Genomic DNA, 19,561 nt, shown 5'->3' with positions numbered 1-19,561 from the left:
AGCTCCAACTATGGTTCACGGATGATGCGGTTATTTACCATTACATCATCATGCTATTTTAATCCATGTTTAACCTCTTTAAAAATTCTTTAGTGCAGTTAAAATTGGTACTTCCCCCCCCCAAAAAAAACTAAGCTTAATTAATATGCAAATAATTTGATTTTATTGCATTTTAAATATATCAGATTTTCAAACAACTTTTTAAAACAGATGAGAAAAAGTAATAATAATAGGAAAAAAATATCAAATTACGATTTCATTTACCAGGTGAAAAAGATACAAGCCTGATTGCCCTCGTGTGGAAAACTGATGACCTTAATAACTGGTTGCGTAGAGTCGATGTAGATCAGACTCTCAAAAGCCTATTAGTCTTTCATAAAGTGGTCCTGGGTTCAGTTCCCAACTCTGGGACCTTTGCTGCATGTCTTCCCTCCTTCTCTCCTGTCTGACCTCCTGCAAATTAAAGTACAAGAAGAACCGTTTAAAAGGAAAAGTATTTAATCCCAAATTACCTACCAGTTTGCATGTCGGTGTATGAATGTGAATGTGCATGTGAATGTGCACATTTGTGTCCTGCGACTGCACAAATGCGGCTCTAGTGTAAAGCTTCTTTGAGAGGTCAGTATGGTTCTAAAAAAACCATATAAATTGAGTCCTTCTAACATTTTCTGTCAGGTGTAACTTTGAGGTTGGGTCCCATCGTTGTCTCTTACTGAATAATAAACATTGGACCTTACCGAGGTAACTGAGGCCTGCAGTGCATGAAACTCATAGGAAGTTAACAATTATGTTTCTGTTGAAGTATTCTTCATAGTTTTCTGTAAACTCTCCTCTGAAGGAGCTGACACACCTACCATGTGTGCCTGATGTTGGTTTTATGAGCCAAGACTGTCACCAAGTGGGCTATTATGGATGTGGCATGCTGCTTCATCACTGGAATCTCATTAGAGCAGAAAATAAAGCATGCAGTTAGGGAAAATACTTCAAACTAGGACTCTGATACATCCTGAAACGCGCATGGGGCCCATTCTTCACTTATAATTCTCTTATGATCAACTTGGGGTAACAATGGAGACCGCTTTAGCGAAAAGTGCGGCTCTTTATTGCATTATTGGGGAGAGCTGATAATGCAGAAGAACAAATTCTTTATTAGAAAACTTTGGACGATCTCTGATTTTTTTTTTTTGCCCTTCCCAAATGCAGAAAATATGCGCCCTTCGTCAATTAGATCAGAGTTTATTAAACCTATATTTTTAAGGACCTGAACAAGAAAGCCAATCGGGACTCACCGAGGACGTCACGAACCACCGTCTAATAACCCCACTCCACTCCCCGCACTTTTCAGGGGGGGTAATAACACGCAGCGGGGCGGTGCAGACGTACTGTCAGGAACCGCACATGTTGCACAATCACTGCCGAACAGACCACTGGCATGCCGGATAAAGCTTTCTCTGGTAAGTGAGCCTTTAATGTCTAGCTTCTGACTGCTTTATTTCGCTTTATTTCTCTTTGTGGGACACAAATGACAGAAAACAGAGAGTGGGTCACGTGTTGGTACGAATCGATTTAAATGAACGCAACAGACTGCGTGTGAAGTTGTCCAATACGTCAATAGCGGCAAATTGTAAGTAGAAATTTGACCTCAGATACCGAGATTGGATGTTGTTAGATGTTAATTGAATGAATATTTAACTCCATATTTAACATGAGAGTAAAGGAATGATATCAAGCAAACTGCGAAACAATTGGGAGAAACATATTTGCCGTTTCCATGAATAATCTTGCAGGACATGGGGTATTACTGTTAATAGTGTTGGGTCGACTTTATGGGGTGGCATTTTTATAGCTCCCTCTTTTAATAACGCTCAACTGTAGGCTGGTAAAAACCAAATCCAGTTTTCCAGTGACAATATACACCTGGAATATTTATTGTAGATGTTTAGAAATACGCCCACGACCAGGGGGAGGGCTGCACACCTTCGACCCAGAAGGGAAAGCAGGACAGGAAATACGGGTCACCGTCCTAAAGAACAGTGGTCCCCAACCCCCGGGCCGCGGGCCAGTAACCGGTCCGTGGACCAATTAGTACCGGGCCGCGCAAGAAATAATTAAATATTTCCGTTTTATGTATTATTTGAGTCTGGAGGATCTTTAATTTTGAAAATCCTTTAACCGGATTCTCTCGGTTACGTCTTGAGCGCCACAAGCAGCAAAATGAGTAAGAAACAGATCAAATGTCTTTGTAAAGTTTGTTTGTGAAGGTGAAAAGGCCCAGAGAAGAGACAGAAGAATGGATTTATCCCGGTAGGTGATTCCCACAGTCCAAGCTCTGCATGACATGGTGACCGGCTCGCTAATGAGGCAATGAAGCTTCAAACTGTTTCTCCACGTAGAGACCAAGCATCCTGTGCAAAAGCAACACATCAGGTGTCATTGTCTCTCATCACTCCCAGATGGACCATCTGGTTGCAGAGAAACAAGCTCAGGGCTCCCATTAGTCGTTATCTTGAGTTAAAATTTTCACGACAGTAAAATGTTCGTTTTTGTGGCGCATCTGTATCTTATTTTGAAGGGATATGCAAACATCACCATAGCAACCAGAGTCAGAGCATTAGCAGTGGTCGAGAGGAGGAGAGAATTAGAGCTTGTGAGTTTTAGGTCTGGTTCACACAAGGCACGATTTAAGAATTGTCGGCCGATTTTCCAAACCTCTGTGAGCACAGAGTCGATAAAAGTCCAACAGGTTCGATCGATTCCACTCACAAACATTCCGATTCCACAAGAAAATCCAGAAAACCCCCAACATACCATACGTGATTTTAGAATAATCAAACACGGATGACGATGTGGAAGCAGCAGTGATAGTTTGTGGACTCATTTTAAGCGATAAAAGACGTAAGAAAAAGAAAAGGCGTTGGATAAAAGACGGTGGGTGGAGTTACTCTATTTGCTGCGCTATGATTTGGAGGTGAGTTATGTTTGTTCGTAGTTAACATTTTTAACTGAATAAACATAACCATATATAAAAATGACCTTTACCTATGAAGGTAAAAAATTTCCACATATCACCTCTGACGTCCATCGGACTCTCAGTTGCCATGTCAGCTGTTTGGGATTCCCCTCCGTTCTTACGTCACCGCCCTTTCTGATTGGCTACCGGTCACATTCAACAGGTCGAGTTCTTGTTCCCAGTCAGAGATAAACCCCACAGGTTGCGATAATCAGGCCAAGACAATGTTGAATATGCCCGATTCTAGATCGGGCATATTCAACACACCACCACGTAACACACCACACACCACAGGACGTTGTAGGATTGTCGTAAAGGAAAAATTGGGGCAAAAAAAGAAAAAAAAAGTCTATAGCTGGAATGCCAACATGCAGAAGCATTATCTGACAAGTTGTTTAGCCAAGATGACATTAGGGACCATACTTTTTGTGCAAAGGGGCATGTCCAAAACAGATGTCTGGTGGTCTCGTCATCCCCACATTTAGGCCTGGGGCATTGAGGACTTCTTGTACAGCTCCTCCTGTACAAGAAAGCCCTCGTGGGAAGACATTGATTGGCAGTTTGCCAAGCTATGTCTTTATGAGTGTTTGACAAATTTTTATTGTTAACATATTTCCATGTTTTTTTTTCTTAAATTTTCTTCGTTTAATTTATCAACTGGAGTCAATCTGTCCAAGGACAAGGAGGATAACTTGTTCTCTATTTTTGTTGGTTTAATTATTTCAGGTGTGATCTCCTTTAAGCCACATCTCAGTGACTGAGCTACTGTTTGGAAGATAGAAGGATGTTTATCTGAAAAGGGTGTGTATAGGTAAAGGGCGTGCAATCATTTGGTGCTGTTCTGATCGAAGCAACACCAACTCACTTGGTCCTGCACATTTACAGCCTGGTGAGGTTTGAGATCGGGCAACTGGAAAATGTAAAATGGTTTTGTGATGGCAAATTAATGACAATCCTACAAGAAAGGGCGGAGAGGTGGAGGACTTTCTGTCTTGACTGGAATTACAGCCCTGAAACAAAAAGTGTGGGGTTTCTGATAAACTATGACAAATTCTGCACAATTCTTTTCCCCTCTTGCACACTTTACCTTTTATCTTGTGGCTTCCTGTAGCAGAGGACTTATTTATCAGATGATGATTTGAGTTTTGTTATATTTACAAAATTGCAATGGTCCAGTATGAAATTGATAAAAATTTAACATTTGTTGAAACCTCACTGTAAAACCCAACAGCACATCTTATTAAATTGAATTGGTTACCAATTTGAGTACGAGGGCAGCTGAACCTACAGAAAATATTGTGATTATGGTGGAAACACTTCACCGGAAATCCTTGCCAAAGCTTAGTCGACTAAAGGTTCTCAAGTAGATGTTCCATTAGGTTTTTTCACCTCAATTTATTAAGTTAAAGTTAAATGTACTGAGGTGTCTACGCTTTAAGTTGGTTCCTCCTAAATGTAGCAATCACTGTCTAGATCTTGATGTCATTCAAAAAAAAAAAAAAGTTACAACAACAGTTCAGTTGTACCTTCAATAGCTCATGAATGCAACAAACGCAATACTCTTCAACCATGTGAAACGTAGATTGTTAGGCATATTGTCACACATCTGATTCCCGCACATCAGATAACTTGCTATCGGATTTAATCTTCTTGGTTTAATAGAAGATTACCCTAAATCTACCAGGACTTAAGGGTATGCCCTTCAGTTGTTTGGGTAAATAAAAATATCAGCTTTTAAAGTGCTTTGTGTTTTCATTATTCTCATGTTTAATCAGTTTTTTTGATCACATTTATTCACCCTGACCAGAACTGGTCAGACTTTCAACTCTTTGACTTTATTATTTTGTGTTGACAAGTCTTGAAATTGCTGGTCTAGCAAAAGAATCCATTATACTACACACAAGAAACACCTGAGCCACCATTAAACTTACAGGTATTCCAACTATCTGGCACACATTACGTAGAAACACACGCTCTGCATGTTCATACTAATTTGATAAAGTTGTCAGGTTGTGAAATCAGTTTGTCTCTATTTTAATAAATGTCATGATGTCATTGCTGGTGGTATAGTTTTATGTCACAATGTTCAGGAGGAATGCTGTGGAGCCTACAGACTCAAAGACATGTCTGCGAGGTAACTTGTTGTGCAACTAATTTAAAAAAAATCCACAATCTTTTCCCATTCATCCCATCTAAAGGATGACTCTTCTCAGTCGTCTGAGCAGATGAGCGTTTATGCCAAATTGCTGCCAACACGATGGGACAAACCGAGTGAGACGACATGTGGGTGTTCATGGAGCGAAGTTTAGCCGTGGTTTGGACCTTCCTGCTGGGAGGCGGATTCAGTCTGGGTAACAATCTCTTCTTTTCTTGTCCAAAACATTCTGTGAGCACCTGACTTTCTGTTCATATTTGCCCTATTAGGGATCTGGGATTGTTTTTTGTTTTTTTTCACAGATCAAGAAAAGTAAAACAATTGCAATGTACAACAAAACCTTTCACTGCTTCGACAATGTAGAGTGCTATGCTCTTTACCAAGCTTGTAATAACTTGTTATATATCTTTATCTCCACAATTTAGTATATAAAGACTTAAAAATGTACTTTAAATTCGCTGAGCCGATCACTAGCTGTGCTGAAAAGTCAATCAACACGAGTCTTAAATTTGTTCGGATAAGAGTTAGCAGAAACACACAGACCTCCTGCTGAGCTTCGACTTAAAGCCAATGAAAAGAAATGTGTATTTAACACAAATTTAAATTGATCAACTGTTTGAGGGATTGATTTTCAAAGGTAGGAAGAGTCAGAGCCTAGGGGCCATTATAGAAAAGGTGCGAACCTCTACATCTTGTACAGCCTGCGGGTGCGTTAGCAACTCCTTAACATATCAAGGAGTTGAAATAAGTGCACGGATTCCTGTCTTTAACTGGAATGTAGGACTTGTTTTTACTGAGCTGAAGGAGTCCAAAGCGTTTGTGCTAGCTTATGCCTACGTCGCCTGTAGTTGTGTGGGCGGGATTGGCTGTCAAATCAAAGTAAGCCTCCTGCACCGTCTTGACAGACCTTCTGGTAAAACCTTGAGGTAAAACAGCAGAAAATTATTCATCTCTGCACAACCCCCTGCACCACTGTTAAAAATGCATATAAAAAATAAACCCCCAAAATTTTTTTAATTGAGAAATTAGCTGCAGCTTTGATTTTTTTTTTTCTTCATTTTTTTTCTATCCTCCTCCCCGTGACAGAATAGGTTCATCTGAATTGTTACGCTTTTTGTCAGGTTTTTTTAAAATCATTTTTCTCTGACTGTAGAAACTGCATTCTACAGTTAGCCAGGTAACTATTTTCTGTATGATCAGCAACATCCACCGTCCTATTATGTCAGGTTCTCTTGTCTTTCCAATTTAGAGGAGCAGATAATAGAAAGGGGCGTCTGCATCAAATCTTATAACTTAGGGCTACAAGAAATCATGGATTACTAATTAGAAGTTTATAGAAACTGATCAGTTTACAGCTTACATTTGTGTTACGGGCTATTAGAGGTTCTAGGAAGTACAGCACTGGTAAATTGATAATTACTATATTGATAGAAATTATTCTTTCTTAATGTGGTTGTTTTTTTTTTACCTCAACAGAATAAATCTGTTCAAATCAGAGGTTATGCTGTTTTCTTTCTCTAAATTTTCAAGATAACGTTATGCTGCTGAAAGGAAAGAAAATGTCTGTTTTGGTTGTTAGCTAGTTGTATATATTTTTGGACATCACAAATCTTCTTTTTGGGATGGATTTACTCTGTGATGTTGTTGACTCCAGCTGTTCACAATCTTTAATCCTCCAGACTTCTCTGTTGCAACAACCAAGACCGTCCCTCAATCGCTGCGGCTCCTCGGCTGTGTGTTTATACCTCGAAGTAACGTCACCTGCCACTGGACGCCTGGAGACAATCAGGCAACGTACTATACCCTAAAAGCTGAAAAAATCCCAAGGTGAGGCTGAGTGCTCCTCTCCAGAAAGGCTTTGCATGTTAGAGTAATCTATTAACTCTGTTTGGCACGATGTTGTCATTAGGCAACAAGCACAACTTTGGCCTGTTGCATCTTCACAATTCATCTCTTTAAATGATGCAAGCCATTTTTAAAAAGAAAAAAAACACACACACAAAGGAACTAATGGCACTGCTTTAATTATCTTGCGATTTAAAGAAAAAAAATCTTTTGATTATGTTTGTTTTGGCTATTTTACGACGTACAAATCCTAGACATGGTTTTGTCTGTAATGGAAACTATAGAGGCCTTAGTGTTGTGGGTTGTAGTTGTTTAAATACAATTATAGGATCTACAGTTTTTTCCCCGAGAAGCAAATCTGACACTTATTTAAACATAAAATACTTAGATTTTTAAGGAGGCTTTAAATGCCATTGACCTGCATGTGTTTTAAATTGATTTAACAGTAAATGTTTGTATCTAGTGAACTACTCCCAAGTTAGAAGTTATTGGCTCTGGCAATTACAATTTCTTCAGAAATATTTCCTAAAAAGCAAGTTATATCCAGTCCTGAATATTCCTCTCCTCAGTTTGCATTTTGGGGTGGATAACACCTGCAATGCATGGGCTGTCAATCATTTAGTAAAAATGACTTGAAAGACAGATTAGTCCTAAATGGCAGAAATACTCAACTAAAAAAAGCAAACAACTTTGAGGTTTTTATGCTGAGGAACATGTTTTGCTGAGGTAGGAAGGATGTAGACTCTGATGTTGTCTTTGATGTAACTTTGGTAGTGTTTATTCGATAAGGAAAGTGTTGTCACGCACTTCGTCTGAGCTGTGTCTTGGTGTGGTTTTCTGCTAAATATAGACGTTTCTAAATTACTATAAAAAGTTATCACTCTGTTCTATCAAAAATTGTGTTATTGTGTGAAATCAGGCGATAAGCAGCAGCTACCTTTTCATTCACTGCGGAGCAAGCATCCGTTGCACATGCTGGACATTTTCTAAGAGTTTCTAAGTCACTGGTTTGTTGGGATTGACTTAGTAGATTCCTTCCTGTCCAGTTGTATTTTACAAACTTGTTGCTGTTTGTATCTTGGCATGGCTCGTTTTCATGCTACATTTTGCAATCAGCTTTTTCTCTCAAGTTGATATCTATCTTTGACCACATTGTTTGAATTTCCTTTTTTTCTTTTCCTGTTTTCTTTAAAAGCAATTTTAACAGCTCTTACATATATGAACCAATGAAAGTTGCAGTTTATTGTTGTATTTAGTGTTGTAGCTGCGTATTTTAACCTGTTTGCCTGTTTTTCAAATATATTTTACTACAAAAATCTGCTATTGTAGCCTCCTCAAAAACATCAGTGTGCAGCAATAAAATTTAAAGTTGAATTATGTTTTAGAAGAATATGTTGAGCTTTGGAAATCTCTCAGAAAGAGCATTAATCAGCAAATGAGTCAAGATTAAAGTTTGATACTAAAAGATATTTGTGCTGCAAAGCCTACATCTCCCTGAGCAGCAAAAAATTTCAGATTGTTTTATTTTTAATTTGCAGTTTGTCTTCATCTATAACACAAAGTCACAATAAAACGCATTGACCCTGAAGGGGTGTGCATGCTTTTTTAAAGCCACTGTATCTGTGTGTCATTTTTAAGTTCAAAAAGCTCAACATTCATCTGCACCACAACCGGGTTGAGCTGCACTGCAGGAATCAATGGATCCGGACTTAGGTTCACGTTTTGCATCAGTGTCATATCGCACGGCATAAGTGGAAATATTTCATCTAAAACTCGGTGCCAGTCTGCAAGAATAGAAGGTGAGGCTGTGGTGGTCTTCCCCCACTTGTAGCATCACCATTCATCCCTGTGCCGTCTGCTGACCTTGCCTCGTCTTATTTGTCTTAGGAAAATTGGCTCCAGCGAGTTTGAACAGCGTCCAACAAGTTGACGGTTCCCCTCACTGCCTGAGTGTGTCCTGGACCAGTAATGTGACTCATTTTCCCCTGTCTCCGTCAGAAATTGAAGCTGGACAGCTGGATTCTCAAATGAAGTTTACACCTGAGGGAGAGGTGAGCTGTACCAAATTTGAAATCAAAAACATTTATTCATATAGCAACATCAGGGTGTGATTGTTACACAGATTTTTAGTTCTGTCAGGAGGAATGGGTCATACAAGACATCTGACCCAAGTCATACACTTTTAAAGCTGATTCTAACTGACTTAAGGCAGTAAAAAAAAAAAAATCTTATTTAGTGGCAAACAGTGACCGAAAAATGTTAAGTGTTTTAATATCAAATATTTTTGTTGGGAAGACTAAACCGCACAGAATTGGTAAAAAAGAAAAACCAGATAATGTCCTGTTTAACACAAGTTCATTTGTGCTGTTCTGTTTCTCTCGTCCACACAGGTAAATGCTCAGGTCAGGAGTGTGAGTGTAACCGGATACACTTTCCAGGTGTGCCTCTTCAAGCCGGACACCTCGTATACGCTCCAGATTCGAAACCGTTACCTGGGCGAGGTCAGTCCCTGGAGCGAGTGGAGCAACCCATTTCAGGGAAGGACAGCAGAGGCTGGTGAGATGAAACGACATTATTTTAATAATAAAACTACTTTAAAGCTTATATCAATGATAATTATCACAGCAGGATAGGAAGCTAGAAAAAAATATATGTAAATGTTATTTAAGACACAAAATACCCTGTTTGAAAGTTTCACTGCTGCTCTTCATATATCGCCACAGTGAGTTTTAATTTAGGCAAATCAAACAGCATGTTACCACCCACACCACATACCAGCTGTCAAGCATGCTGATGCTTGTCAGTTCAAAGCCCAAATACTTCTTTCAAAATACCTATGCAGAAACAAATATCCTTAATCCTAAATTATATGAAGCAGTATTAAGGAGACTTGGCCAAAATTCTTCAATAAATAGGTGAAAGACTTGTATTCCAGAAAATATTGTAAATTTTTTTCTGTATGACTTTATAAGTCACTCCAGAGTATAAGTCGCATTTATTTAGAACTTGGCAAACATCAGGGGGACCTGGTCCGTAAGGTTCCAGTGACACTTTGTATTCAGTTGCTTGCTTTTTAGCAGTCATATGGAAACTATCGGCTTTGGTTTGGAAGTCTGCTGGCAGTTTGTGACACACCAATATCCGTTTTCTAAATCAGGGCGGTCAGGAGCGACTCGGCTCTGTCGTTGTTCTGACGATCTGTGCTACCTTGTCAGATTTTTCCATAACCAGCGAAGTGCGCGGTGCAGCGCAGTGCGGCGGAGACACCTGCAGTAAATCCATAGTGAAAGAGAAGCCATTGCATTCTTTAAAGGCCTGTCGGCAATCGTATATTCTTCTAATTGGCAATTATCAGGACTTAGTTGCACCGTTGACACATTATTTAAGCATCCAACTGTGGAGTCGTTCCGCCGACTCTGGCCAGCTTCCCTTCAGCCATTAGCTTTCCTCGTGGTTGCAGATGGTAATGTTAAATCTTTGGTTCATGCTCGTCAGTATGAATTACCATTTATTGCACCAGTCAAAATAATTGTCCTGAATAGAAAAAAATATGATACAAGTTGCTGTGGACTATAAGTCGGAGGACCACCAGAACTATGAAAAAAAACCTGGGCATTATAGTCTGGAGTAATTTTGACTCCATCTAGTTATACAGACATTTGAATTATGGATTCGTTTTTCATATACAGCTTTTCTATTTGACCTAATCTTTGTTCCATAAAGAAAGACAGTTAGATATGAGTGATTTTAGAAACACCAGACCATTTGTGTTATCCATAAGTAAAGTGCTTCAATTTGAAAGTGCTCTATAATGTGGAGCTTTATCGTGAAGATTCATCCAAAGTTTCATATCAGCTGAAAGATCAACAGCCCCCTTTTCGACTTTCACAGAAATCGACACAAACAAAAAGCACCAGCGGTTTTGAGTTGCGTTATTTGGTGACACTAACCACAGAGCGAAGCCGTAAATTAGTAGACGCTGTCCAAGTATAGCGGATGTGTTTTGATGTGTGTAAACCTTAATGTCACGTGACATTTGTAACCCATATTTTTCTTTGTTACATTGCTTGTTGCTGTTTGTCGGCTATGTTTTTATGAATGAATGTTATCTTCCATCTGTTTATACATCATCTCTTTATAGTTTCAACGTAGGAGGAGCGCGTCCCACACATCTAATCAGTTCTGTTGTCAAGGGTGTTCACAGTGTCTGTCGTAGATAAACTTATTTATCAACTGTCTCTTGACACTTTGACTCAATATGTCTGACATATAAAGACTTAGATGACAGCAGTGCACTTCTTTTCAGTTGGATTTTGGTTTGGACTTTAACTAGGCCATTTTAATACATTATACATTTCATTGTAGCCCGGCTGTAAGCTTAGCTTGTGGGTTACCTACTGGAAGATTTGCCTCTGTCTCAAGATGTTTGCAGTGAGGTTTGCCCTTGCACTTAGCTCCATTCAGCTTCAATTGATTCTCCTCCCTAAACTAAACCTACACCCTCAGTTTTCCCATTATAGTCCAGATATGTAGCTCATAATTTCATAGCTCACATACTTTTACCTCTGCCAGGAAGTATTCCCTTAAGAGGCTGTTAGATTTTTCCTTAGTGATCCACGTACAAAGAGAAATACAGTCATATAAAGGAAGATGTGTGAGAGAGACTGATTTTAAAAATGTATTTCCAGGCATGTCAGGATTTGTTATCGTTTGACTTATTTTCTCTCAGTTGAGCGTAAGCAACGTGAGTCAGAATAGAAGTGTCGTCAAATTAAAAGGCCATGTTTTCACTGGGTTTCTGACTTGTTTAAATCAAGTAAAATAAAGAACTGATCGATATGAAATAAACGACGTTGTGCTCTTGCCTCGAATGAAAGTATCGACATGCTTTCATGTGGCTCCTTGTAATTACTTTGGTAATTTCCATGCTTCTCTTCTTTAGCCCCGTCTGCAGCACCAGCTCTCTGGAGGGAAGTGGGACTTATCGGCAGGAACGGATGGAGGCTCATTTCTCTGCTTTGGAAGGTGTGTGTGTGTGTGTGTGTGTGTGTGTTTATGTGTATCTGTCACCTCTCAGCGTTTGACTCATGACTTCCAATGCCAATTTGTCCCCCGCACATCCGTTTGCGCTTTAGAGTTTTACAGTTTCATAATCTTTAGATGTGATTAGTTTTCTTAATCGCCGTGTTTCGCAACTGATTTGTTTTCGTATCTCCCTGAAATTACTTTTGTGTTTCTTTATTGGATTTTTCAGAGCCATTCTGAGACTATTATAGAAAATCTTCCACAGCTTCCTTTTTGTTGGCTTGCATTGCATGATCATAATATCTGTCATGTCGGAGCAGCTTAATTTGAAGTTTCCTTTGTCTCTTTCCTTGTTTGTGTGGTATTTAGCCGCTGCCTCGCCTCCTGGCCAATGGCAGAGTTGCCTTCTACAATGTGACTTGTCGGGCAGAGAATGATCTGAATCTTAGCGATTATGGGAGCTGTGGAAAACTGCAGCATGAAACCACATCCTGCAGCTTGCCTCTTCCTGCCGGACGTTGCTCCTGTAGTCTGACGGCGTCCACCTCTGCAGGGACATCGCCTAAAGCCCACATCTGGATCTCAGGCTCCTCTGAAAAAGGTAGAGCTACAGCCAGACACATTGCCCTGCAATAGTAAATGCCTTGAACTTCTTTACGTTTGGTTGCTTTAGAGCCACAAGCTTCAATTTATTTTATTGGGACGAGAACAAACTAACAGAGCGTTATTCAGAGATGCTACCTGGAGGCATATGGTAACTTTGATTCAGGTGGAAAGGTTTCTTCAGTTAAGACAAAGTCTTTCTGAAGAAACTAAATGCAGACCAATTTAAACCTCTAATTTCCAAATGGAGCGCCAGCAATCCAGCAATATTTGCTGTAATTCTGCCACACTGTGCGCTATCTGGAAAATTCCTAGATTTTCTGAAAGGGGAGACTTTGCGCTTTCCAGCCATTGTCGGGTTATTACTGTAATTTCACCCCCGCCGTGGCAGGTCGTGAAATTAATCTAAGGGGTACTGTTTTAATAGACGGTAAAATGCGAAAAAGAACTTGCTATATATTAAAAATTCCAGTTGTTATGGATAAATGGGCAAATATATTTACTCACAGGTCATTTAAAGAACTGCGTACAATGAAAATAAGCAAAAATATCCAGGCGGACATTTAAAATTTAGGCCATAAAGGGTTAAGAAGAAAACCTGCTAGAGGCTTCATAAGACTTGAGACTGGAAACAAATGTACTTTTATTACAGAAACGTTCCTTACAATACCCAATTATATTCTCAACAGTAAAGTTTGGTGTTGTTTCAAGACCAAGTGTGAAAAAGTTCAACAGATAGGAATACTTTCTGTATCATTCATGGTGCTGGCATTGAGGTTTCTGGTTTCCTAACTCCGTTGGCTCAGGCCGGATGGAACACAAAGTAGAGGCCGTCTGAGCCATTGTGCATACTTGTCATGAACATGGAGGTGACTTCTGAAATATCAGTGCAACAATAATACGCACTGATCGGCAAGGTGAACTGAGTCAGACGTCAACGACTGACTGTGTGAATCATTGCTTTGCCGTCATTGTCGGCATCGGCTTTGTTTTCTCTGTGCCTCCAGAGCCGCCGCCTCCGGCCGAGCTCACGGCCACGCCGCTGGGTGACGGCACCTTGGTGGTTCGCTGGAGGCCTCCGCTAGATCTGTCAGTGAGCGGCTTCGTGGTGGAGTGGGTTGCAGTCAGAGAGGAAGCCAGCAGCGTTCTGCACTGGGAAAAGCTGAATAGTTCCTCTACAAAGCTGATCATCACAGGTAGCCCAGCAGAATCTTCTCTGCTGCAGTGGGAAACCATCTTGATTGTTTCATGACAGACGGGGTTTTTTTATGTCTTTTTAGAGGGAGTGAAGACAATGGAACGTTACGCTGTCTCTGTCAAGGCTCTGTATGGCGAACAAGGAGCGGGAGAAAGTATAACGCTCCATGTTTATACGCAGCAAGGAAGTATGTGATCAACACAGCATATGAAGAGATAAAATGAAAATGTCTTTTATATCCAAGGAAAAATTAGGACACCACTTAAGATTTAGCCTTACCCTCTTTAGCTGGAGGAATTGGAAGGAGACACTTCTTGTAGCAACATGTTGGTGTTTGACGTTGAACATTTTCCCGAATCCTCACTTTCAGATTCATGAAAGTGAGGAGCCTCCAATATGATAGTTCTGAGTTACTGTCATGTTGGAGGCTCAAATTCTGCTTTAACTGTCGAACATATGATCTGACACGTTTTCTCAAGCTTCCTTCAAAATACAGAACAACTCATGGTTCTGTAATGGTGAGCGGGGTCATGGCTTATTAAGAAAGTAAAAGTGAGGTTTTGGCTTTCTTTGAAACACCTGTGCTTAGTTACTGGGCAACTAGTCTTCAGAATTGTTATGCACCAAAATAAGAAAAGTGAATATTTTCACCTCACTTGTTTGTTTTTATAAGATTACTAGTGAAATCATTTAAAATCTTAACATTAATCTGTACAATTTTGAACTAGAATGATCAACTGCAGTCCAAGCTTTAAAACGAAACACTAAAATAATCTTTAAGTTTTTCACTGAGCCTCCGATCGGACCTCACCTGCAGTGAACAAGACATGTCTCCACCCAGTACTTGGACTGCACCGTTCAAAGGGTCTACACATGAAAATTAGCTGTAGGAAACTCCTTCATTGTGCTACTGAACGTGCCTCGTCTTTTTAAAAAAAAAATTGTTTCACTGCTTAAACAGCTGCTTCTTATACATTAACTCGCCTTCAAAACCCGTTTCTGATCTGTATCCAATGAAAAGAATGGTTGAAATCTTACATTATAAGCCTGGCGGGCCACCGGGCTTTACTTGCAACCCCACCAGGCTAAGCATTGTTTGTTTATTTATTTTAAGGGTTTTTTTAATGTTTGCCTTTTTTAAGACTTTATGGTTGTTGTTAGTGATATACAAGACTTGACAATAGCTAATTACCAGGTGATATTTTCAAATTTCCTGTAAAAGTGAAACTTTATTAAGTCAAAAACACAGTAGGCCATTGGATGACTGCACTAGCGCCCCCTACCACCAGGCTTAGCAAGTTTTCTGGGGGAAACCCTGAATTAATCAGTATAAGAAACTTAGTAGTTGAGTTCATTTTTATTCATTGTCTCCTTCACGCCTCCTACTGACTGACCCACAGTGACAGAGCTACATTTTTCAAAACTTACATTTTAAATGTATTCAAAATCAGACAGGTGTTTTAAAGAAAAAGATAAGTCTTTTTTTTTACAGTAAGCTGCAACATTTCTCCTCCCGTTCTGCATCCGCAGCGCCCTCAGCTGGTCCTGATGCGCGGGTGGAGCGCATTTCTGAAAGCTCAGTGGAGCTCAGCTGGAGTCCCGTACCTGTGGAGCGGCTTCATGGCTTCATTCGGAGCTACGCCCTCTTTTGCACCACCAGAAACCAGCTGGAAAAGAGTGAGCAAAGAGTCACACACAGAGCATTCATGCAAGGGAATTTTATGTGAGAGACCAACACAAAGTAGGGAATATAGAAACGGAAGCAAAATGATACCTGGTTATGATTTTTAGTTAGTTAGTTAGTTAGTTAGTTAGTTAGTTAGTTAGTTAGTTAGTTAGTTAGTTAGTTAGTTAGTTAGTTAGTTAGTTAGTTAGTTAATTAGTTAGTTAGTTAGTTAGTTAGTTAGTTAGTTAGTTAGTTAGTTAGTTCGTTCGTTCGTTCATTTATCTATTTATTTATTGAGTTAGTTTGTTAGGTAGTTTATTTATTTGTTTGTTTATTTATTTATTTAGTTGGTTGGTTATCTATTCAGTTAGTTAGTTAGTTAGTTAGTTAGTTAGTTAGTTAGTTAGTTAGTTAGTTAGTTAGTTAGTTAGTTAGTTAGTTAGTTAGTTAGTTATGTAGATCCTATGCGGTTTACTCTGCCTCCTTTGCACATCTAGTGTGTCTTTATCTAAACCAGAACTGCAGCTAATGATTAGTTTAGTAATCAATTATTCTGGTGAATAATCAATTAACTGGATAAAAAGATTTTAACTCTTTAAGCTTCTTTTTTTAAAACATTAAAAATCCATTATATAACATTGCGATTAAATCACACTATCGACATTACTGGACTCTTACCTAAGCAAGTCACTGGATTTTATGTAGCTGTTTCAGAGTGATAGGAACTGAATACATGTGCAAGCCACACTTTTCAGATAATCTTACTTATCTGTCGAGTTTATTTGTTTTCTTTGTCTATCTCATAAAATCAAAGTGAAAATCATGTTTGTGGAATATGGATGCTTTGACGTTGAATTAAATAAAATCTTTTAAACTATTTTTACTGTTTTTGCAGGTGTAACTGTGCCCGGCCACGTCCACCGCTACACTCTGGAGAATATGTCGCCTGGTATTTACGACATATTCATTCGCGCCAGCACCGTCGCCGGTACTGGTCCAGCTGGGAACCCGGCTAACGTTCACATTGGTAAAGCTCAACATGCGCTCAATATCAGCAAGCACCGTAATACTGCAAATCATTTGCTGTAGTGATTTGAACTCGGCTTTCCGTGTGTGAAGGCTCTGAGGAAATATCGATAGTGATCTGCATCATCGTTCCACTGCTGCTGATTTCACTGGTGCTGATTCTGATACTCCTTCTGGCTCAGAGGAGAGTGTAAGATAAAATTCTGTGATTTGGTTCTTGTAGTAAAGCAGAAACCTTTCTTTATGATGTGTATGTTTTATTTGAGTAATTCTCCCTCTGATTTTTAAGGATAAAGAAGAAGCTCTGTCATGGAGTGCCAGATCCTTCTAACAGCACCGTGTCCCGGTGGAACCCTCATACCAGCTTCGAGGTAACGTGGCTCAGAAAATGTTCAGATCGTTTTAATTTAAGAAAATGATAGAACTTTATGAGACATATATTTTGCATTTTATTACTACCCAGTTTGATTAATCTCAATCAAACTGTTCAGTTCAGTTTGTTTAAATTCAGTTAACATTTGATTTAATTGAATTTATTAACATTCGGTCCTGTCTGCTGTGATTCGGTTTAGTTCAATCCATTAAAACTTCATTTCCAATCTATTTCAGGTGAATTTAGTTCAGTAACTTGATTTAAAGGAATATAATGAGTGACATGACATATTTTATCTTCTTTATATACTCTCAGCCTACAAAAGTTTTTATCTCTGTTGTATCCTGTGGGTTTGGAGGCACCAGATCTGCTTGTATCTGTCACACAGCAGATACTTAAAATAACTTGTGTGTTTTAATCTCAGAATACGAAGCTGATTATGAAACAAGAGAAGCCAGAAGTCAGCTTCCCTGAAGTCATCGGGAGGCGAGATCTAGAGTGGGCCCACAGCTATTTACCCATCTGCAAAAATCAGCTCTATTTTGACCCGCAGCCCTCCTCTTTCCTAGCCGGAGCATCAGATAGAGGATATATCACGAACGTGACCAGGACCCAGTCTGCCAATGATCTTTCCACCAGGCCCTACAGCTATTCCACTGTCCTGTTCAACCAATTCAACCAGTACCTGCCGTCCTCTCCTCAGGCCGGTCAGAATCCCAATATCTGCTGTAGTGACATTAAGCAGGCAGCAGATGGAAGCAGTGAGTCATCGGTCTTCCCGTTTACCGAGTTGGAAGGACAGAAAGCCTTTGCTTTTTCTCTGGAGCGCTTTAAAAGCCTTCATTCCTCATCGGACTTCAGCAGTACTCCTCCTTCCTGCATCTCACTTCCTCGTCAGACTGATTCACCGAGGTTAAACTCGGCTTACAGAAAACTTCCGTCGGACAGCTTTGCGTCAACATTTCCCTCTCTTGCCTTTGTGGATTTATCCTCATTCCCTGTGGAGTTTGGTCCTTACATCTCCTCTGATCGCTAGGTTAAGATTTAAGATTATTTTCGTAAACCAAGACTTCATTTTCTAGTTGGAAGTGTCATAGGTCTCTCCCAAAAGATAATCACAATGGGGTATCATTTTAGAAACAGATAAAATCTCAGTTTTTATATATTTATTCATTTTAAAAAATGAGATGTCAAAAAATTATTTATACCCTTCTATCAATGGAAAAGCTTTCAATGCTTTTTGCTCACCTGCTGTGGTATTTTTGCTAATTTATATTTCGCAATGAGCTCAACGTTTTTGAGGTTGGTTTGTACCATTAGTGAATCAGCCAGTCACATGAGAGCAACATAATATGTTTTGGTCAAAACATATAATAATGATTCTGCCAAATAAAGTTGTGGAATTCAACTTCAGATAAAGTAAATATAGCTACTGTCTAAATGCGTCCAGACCTCACACATATATACAGTATATATACATATATATATATATATATATATATTCTCTTATTGATAGTTGCAATATTTCTTTGTTTTAAAAGCTTGGTGGAAAGCTTGTTAAGTTTACGTAAGCCAAAGTTTCACTAAACATTCCAGTCATTTCTCTAAATTTATGATCACAGAGCTGTGAAAATGTCGAGTCGCTGCTTTTTTCAGCGTTTGAGCCATTTTGAAGTTTTTAAAATGTGAATATTTGACTCTTTATGCCCAGTGGGGTGACAGTGACAGTTCATCCTGTAACTGGCCAGAGGAAGACGCTTCACCCTCTTCGCCTGTCAGGCTGTACCTCAGCACCATCAGTGTGTGAATGTGTGTGTGAATGGGTGAATGTAGCGTGTGGCGCTTTGGATTTGATGAAGCGCTGTACAAGTGCAGGCCATTTACCATTTTACTTTATATTGGGAATGAAATGTATGTCTTAAACTGTAAATAGCAAACTGTTGTGCCTTTAACTTTCACTCATTGCCTATAAGATTGTTTCAAACTTTTACTTCTATTTATGTAGGCAGCTGAAAACCAATGCTTTCCCTTTGTTGTTTGGTGGGATTTTGTGTTAACAGATTTGAATCTAAAATCTTGCATAATTTTGATGCAACTGCATTCCAGCATGGCAAGCAGTTGTATTTTTGTTTCTTGTTTTCTGATCAAACTTCTTCTGTTTCCTCTAACATTTCGGAGAGTGACCTGGGACTGTGAAAAAACCTTCTTCATCTAGTTTGTAGATCTGCAAAAAAACAAACTACTAAAGTAGGATTCAGCTTCAAAGAAATGAGGCGTATTATAGCATACGCCTCATTTATACGCTCTCGTTTATAGCATATTTTCATTTATACGCTCTCGTTTATAGCATATTTTAAATGGCATTTTGTTATTTGTGATTTTTTTTGCCTTGAAAAATGTTGACACCGCTTTATTGATGCCAATTTTTTTACATAAAGTTTAAAATATTTAACAGAAATTAAAATTAACTTAGGTGTGAAAAAAAAACATTACAAAGAGCAGCGTATTTTAGTTACTGTGATAAAGAGAGTTGAAATGCGTGCTTTCTTGTCCTTTATATTTTGAAGAAGTGGTTAAAAAGTGTGACCGTGTAAAACTGAAACCAGATTACAACCTTTTCCTGTTTTTAGTTCAGTTAGAATTACCAACATTATTTCTAT

At 39.1% G+C, this 19,561-nt stretch overlaps 1 protein-coding gene across 2 annotated transcripts; it reads left to right on the top strand.

Moving 5' to 3' along the window:
• The first annotated feature begins 1,363 nt into the window (after nt 1-1,363).
• LOC102226847 (interleukin-6 receptor subunit beta-like) lies at nt 1,364-19,561 on the top strand. Of its 2 annotated transcripts, none has more exons than XM_023352159.1 (15): nt 1,364-1,454; nt 5,209-5,361; nt 6,845-6,992; nt 8,649-8,809; nt 8,898-9,061; nt 9,401-9,566; nt 11,953-12,035; nt 12,405-12,636; nt 13,646-13,834; nt 13,919-14,023; nt 15,367-15,513; nt 16,398-16,529; nt 16,622-16,718; nt 16,818-16,899; nt 17,326-19,561. In XM_023352159.1, the coding sequence occupies exons 2-15, from the start codon at nt 5,292-5,294 to the stop codon at nt 17,935-17,937; spliced, it is 2,388 nt and encodes a 795-aa protein (XP_023207927.1). In that variant the 5' UTR covers nt 1,364-1,454; nt 5,209-5,291; the 3' UTR covers nt 17,938-19,561. The 2 variants fall into 2 exon arrangements, with proteins under 2 accessions (XP_023207927.1, XP_023207928.1); XM_023352160.1 differs by lacking the exon at nt 1,364-1,454 and adding an exon at nt 4,928-5,144 and having other exon boundaries at nt 5,224-5,361.

Source organism: Xiphophorus maculatus, chromosome 19 (genome assembly GCF_002775205.1).
Source record: "Xiphophorus maculatus strain JP 163 A chromosome 19, X_maculatus-5.0-male, whole genome shotgun sequence".
Classification (NCBI taxonomy): Eukaryota; Metazoa; Chordata; class Actinopteri; order Cyprinodontiformes; family Poeciliidae; genus Xiphophorus; species Xiphophorus maculatus.
This window is presented reverse-complemented; position numbering and strand designations above follow the sequence as displayed.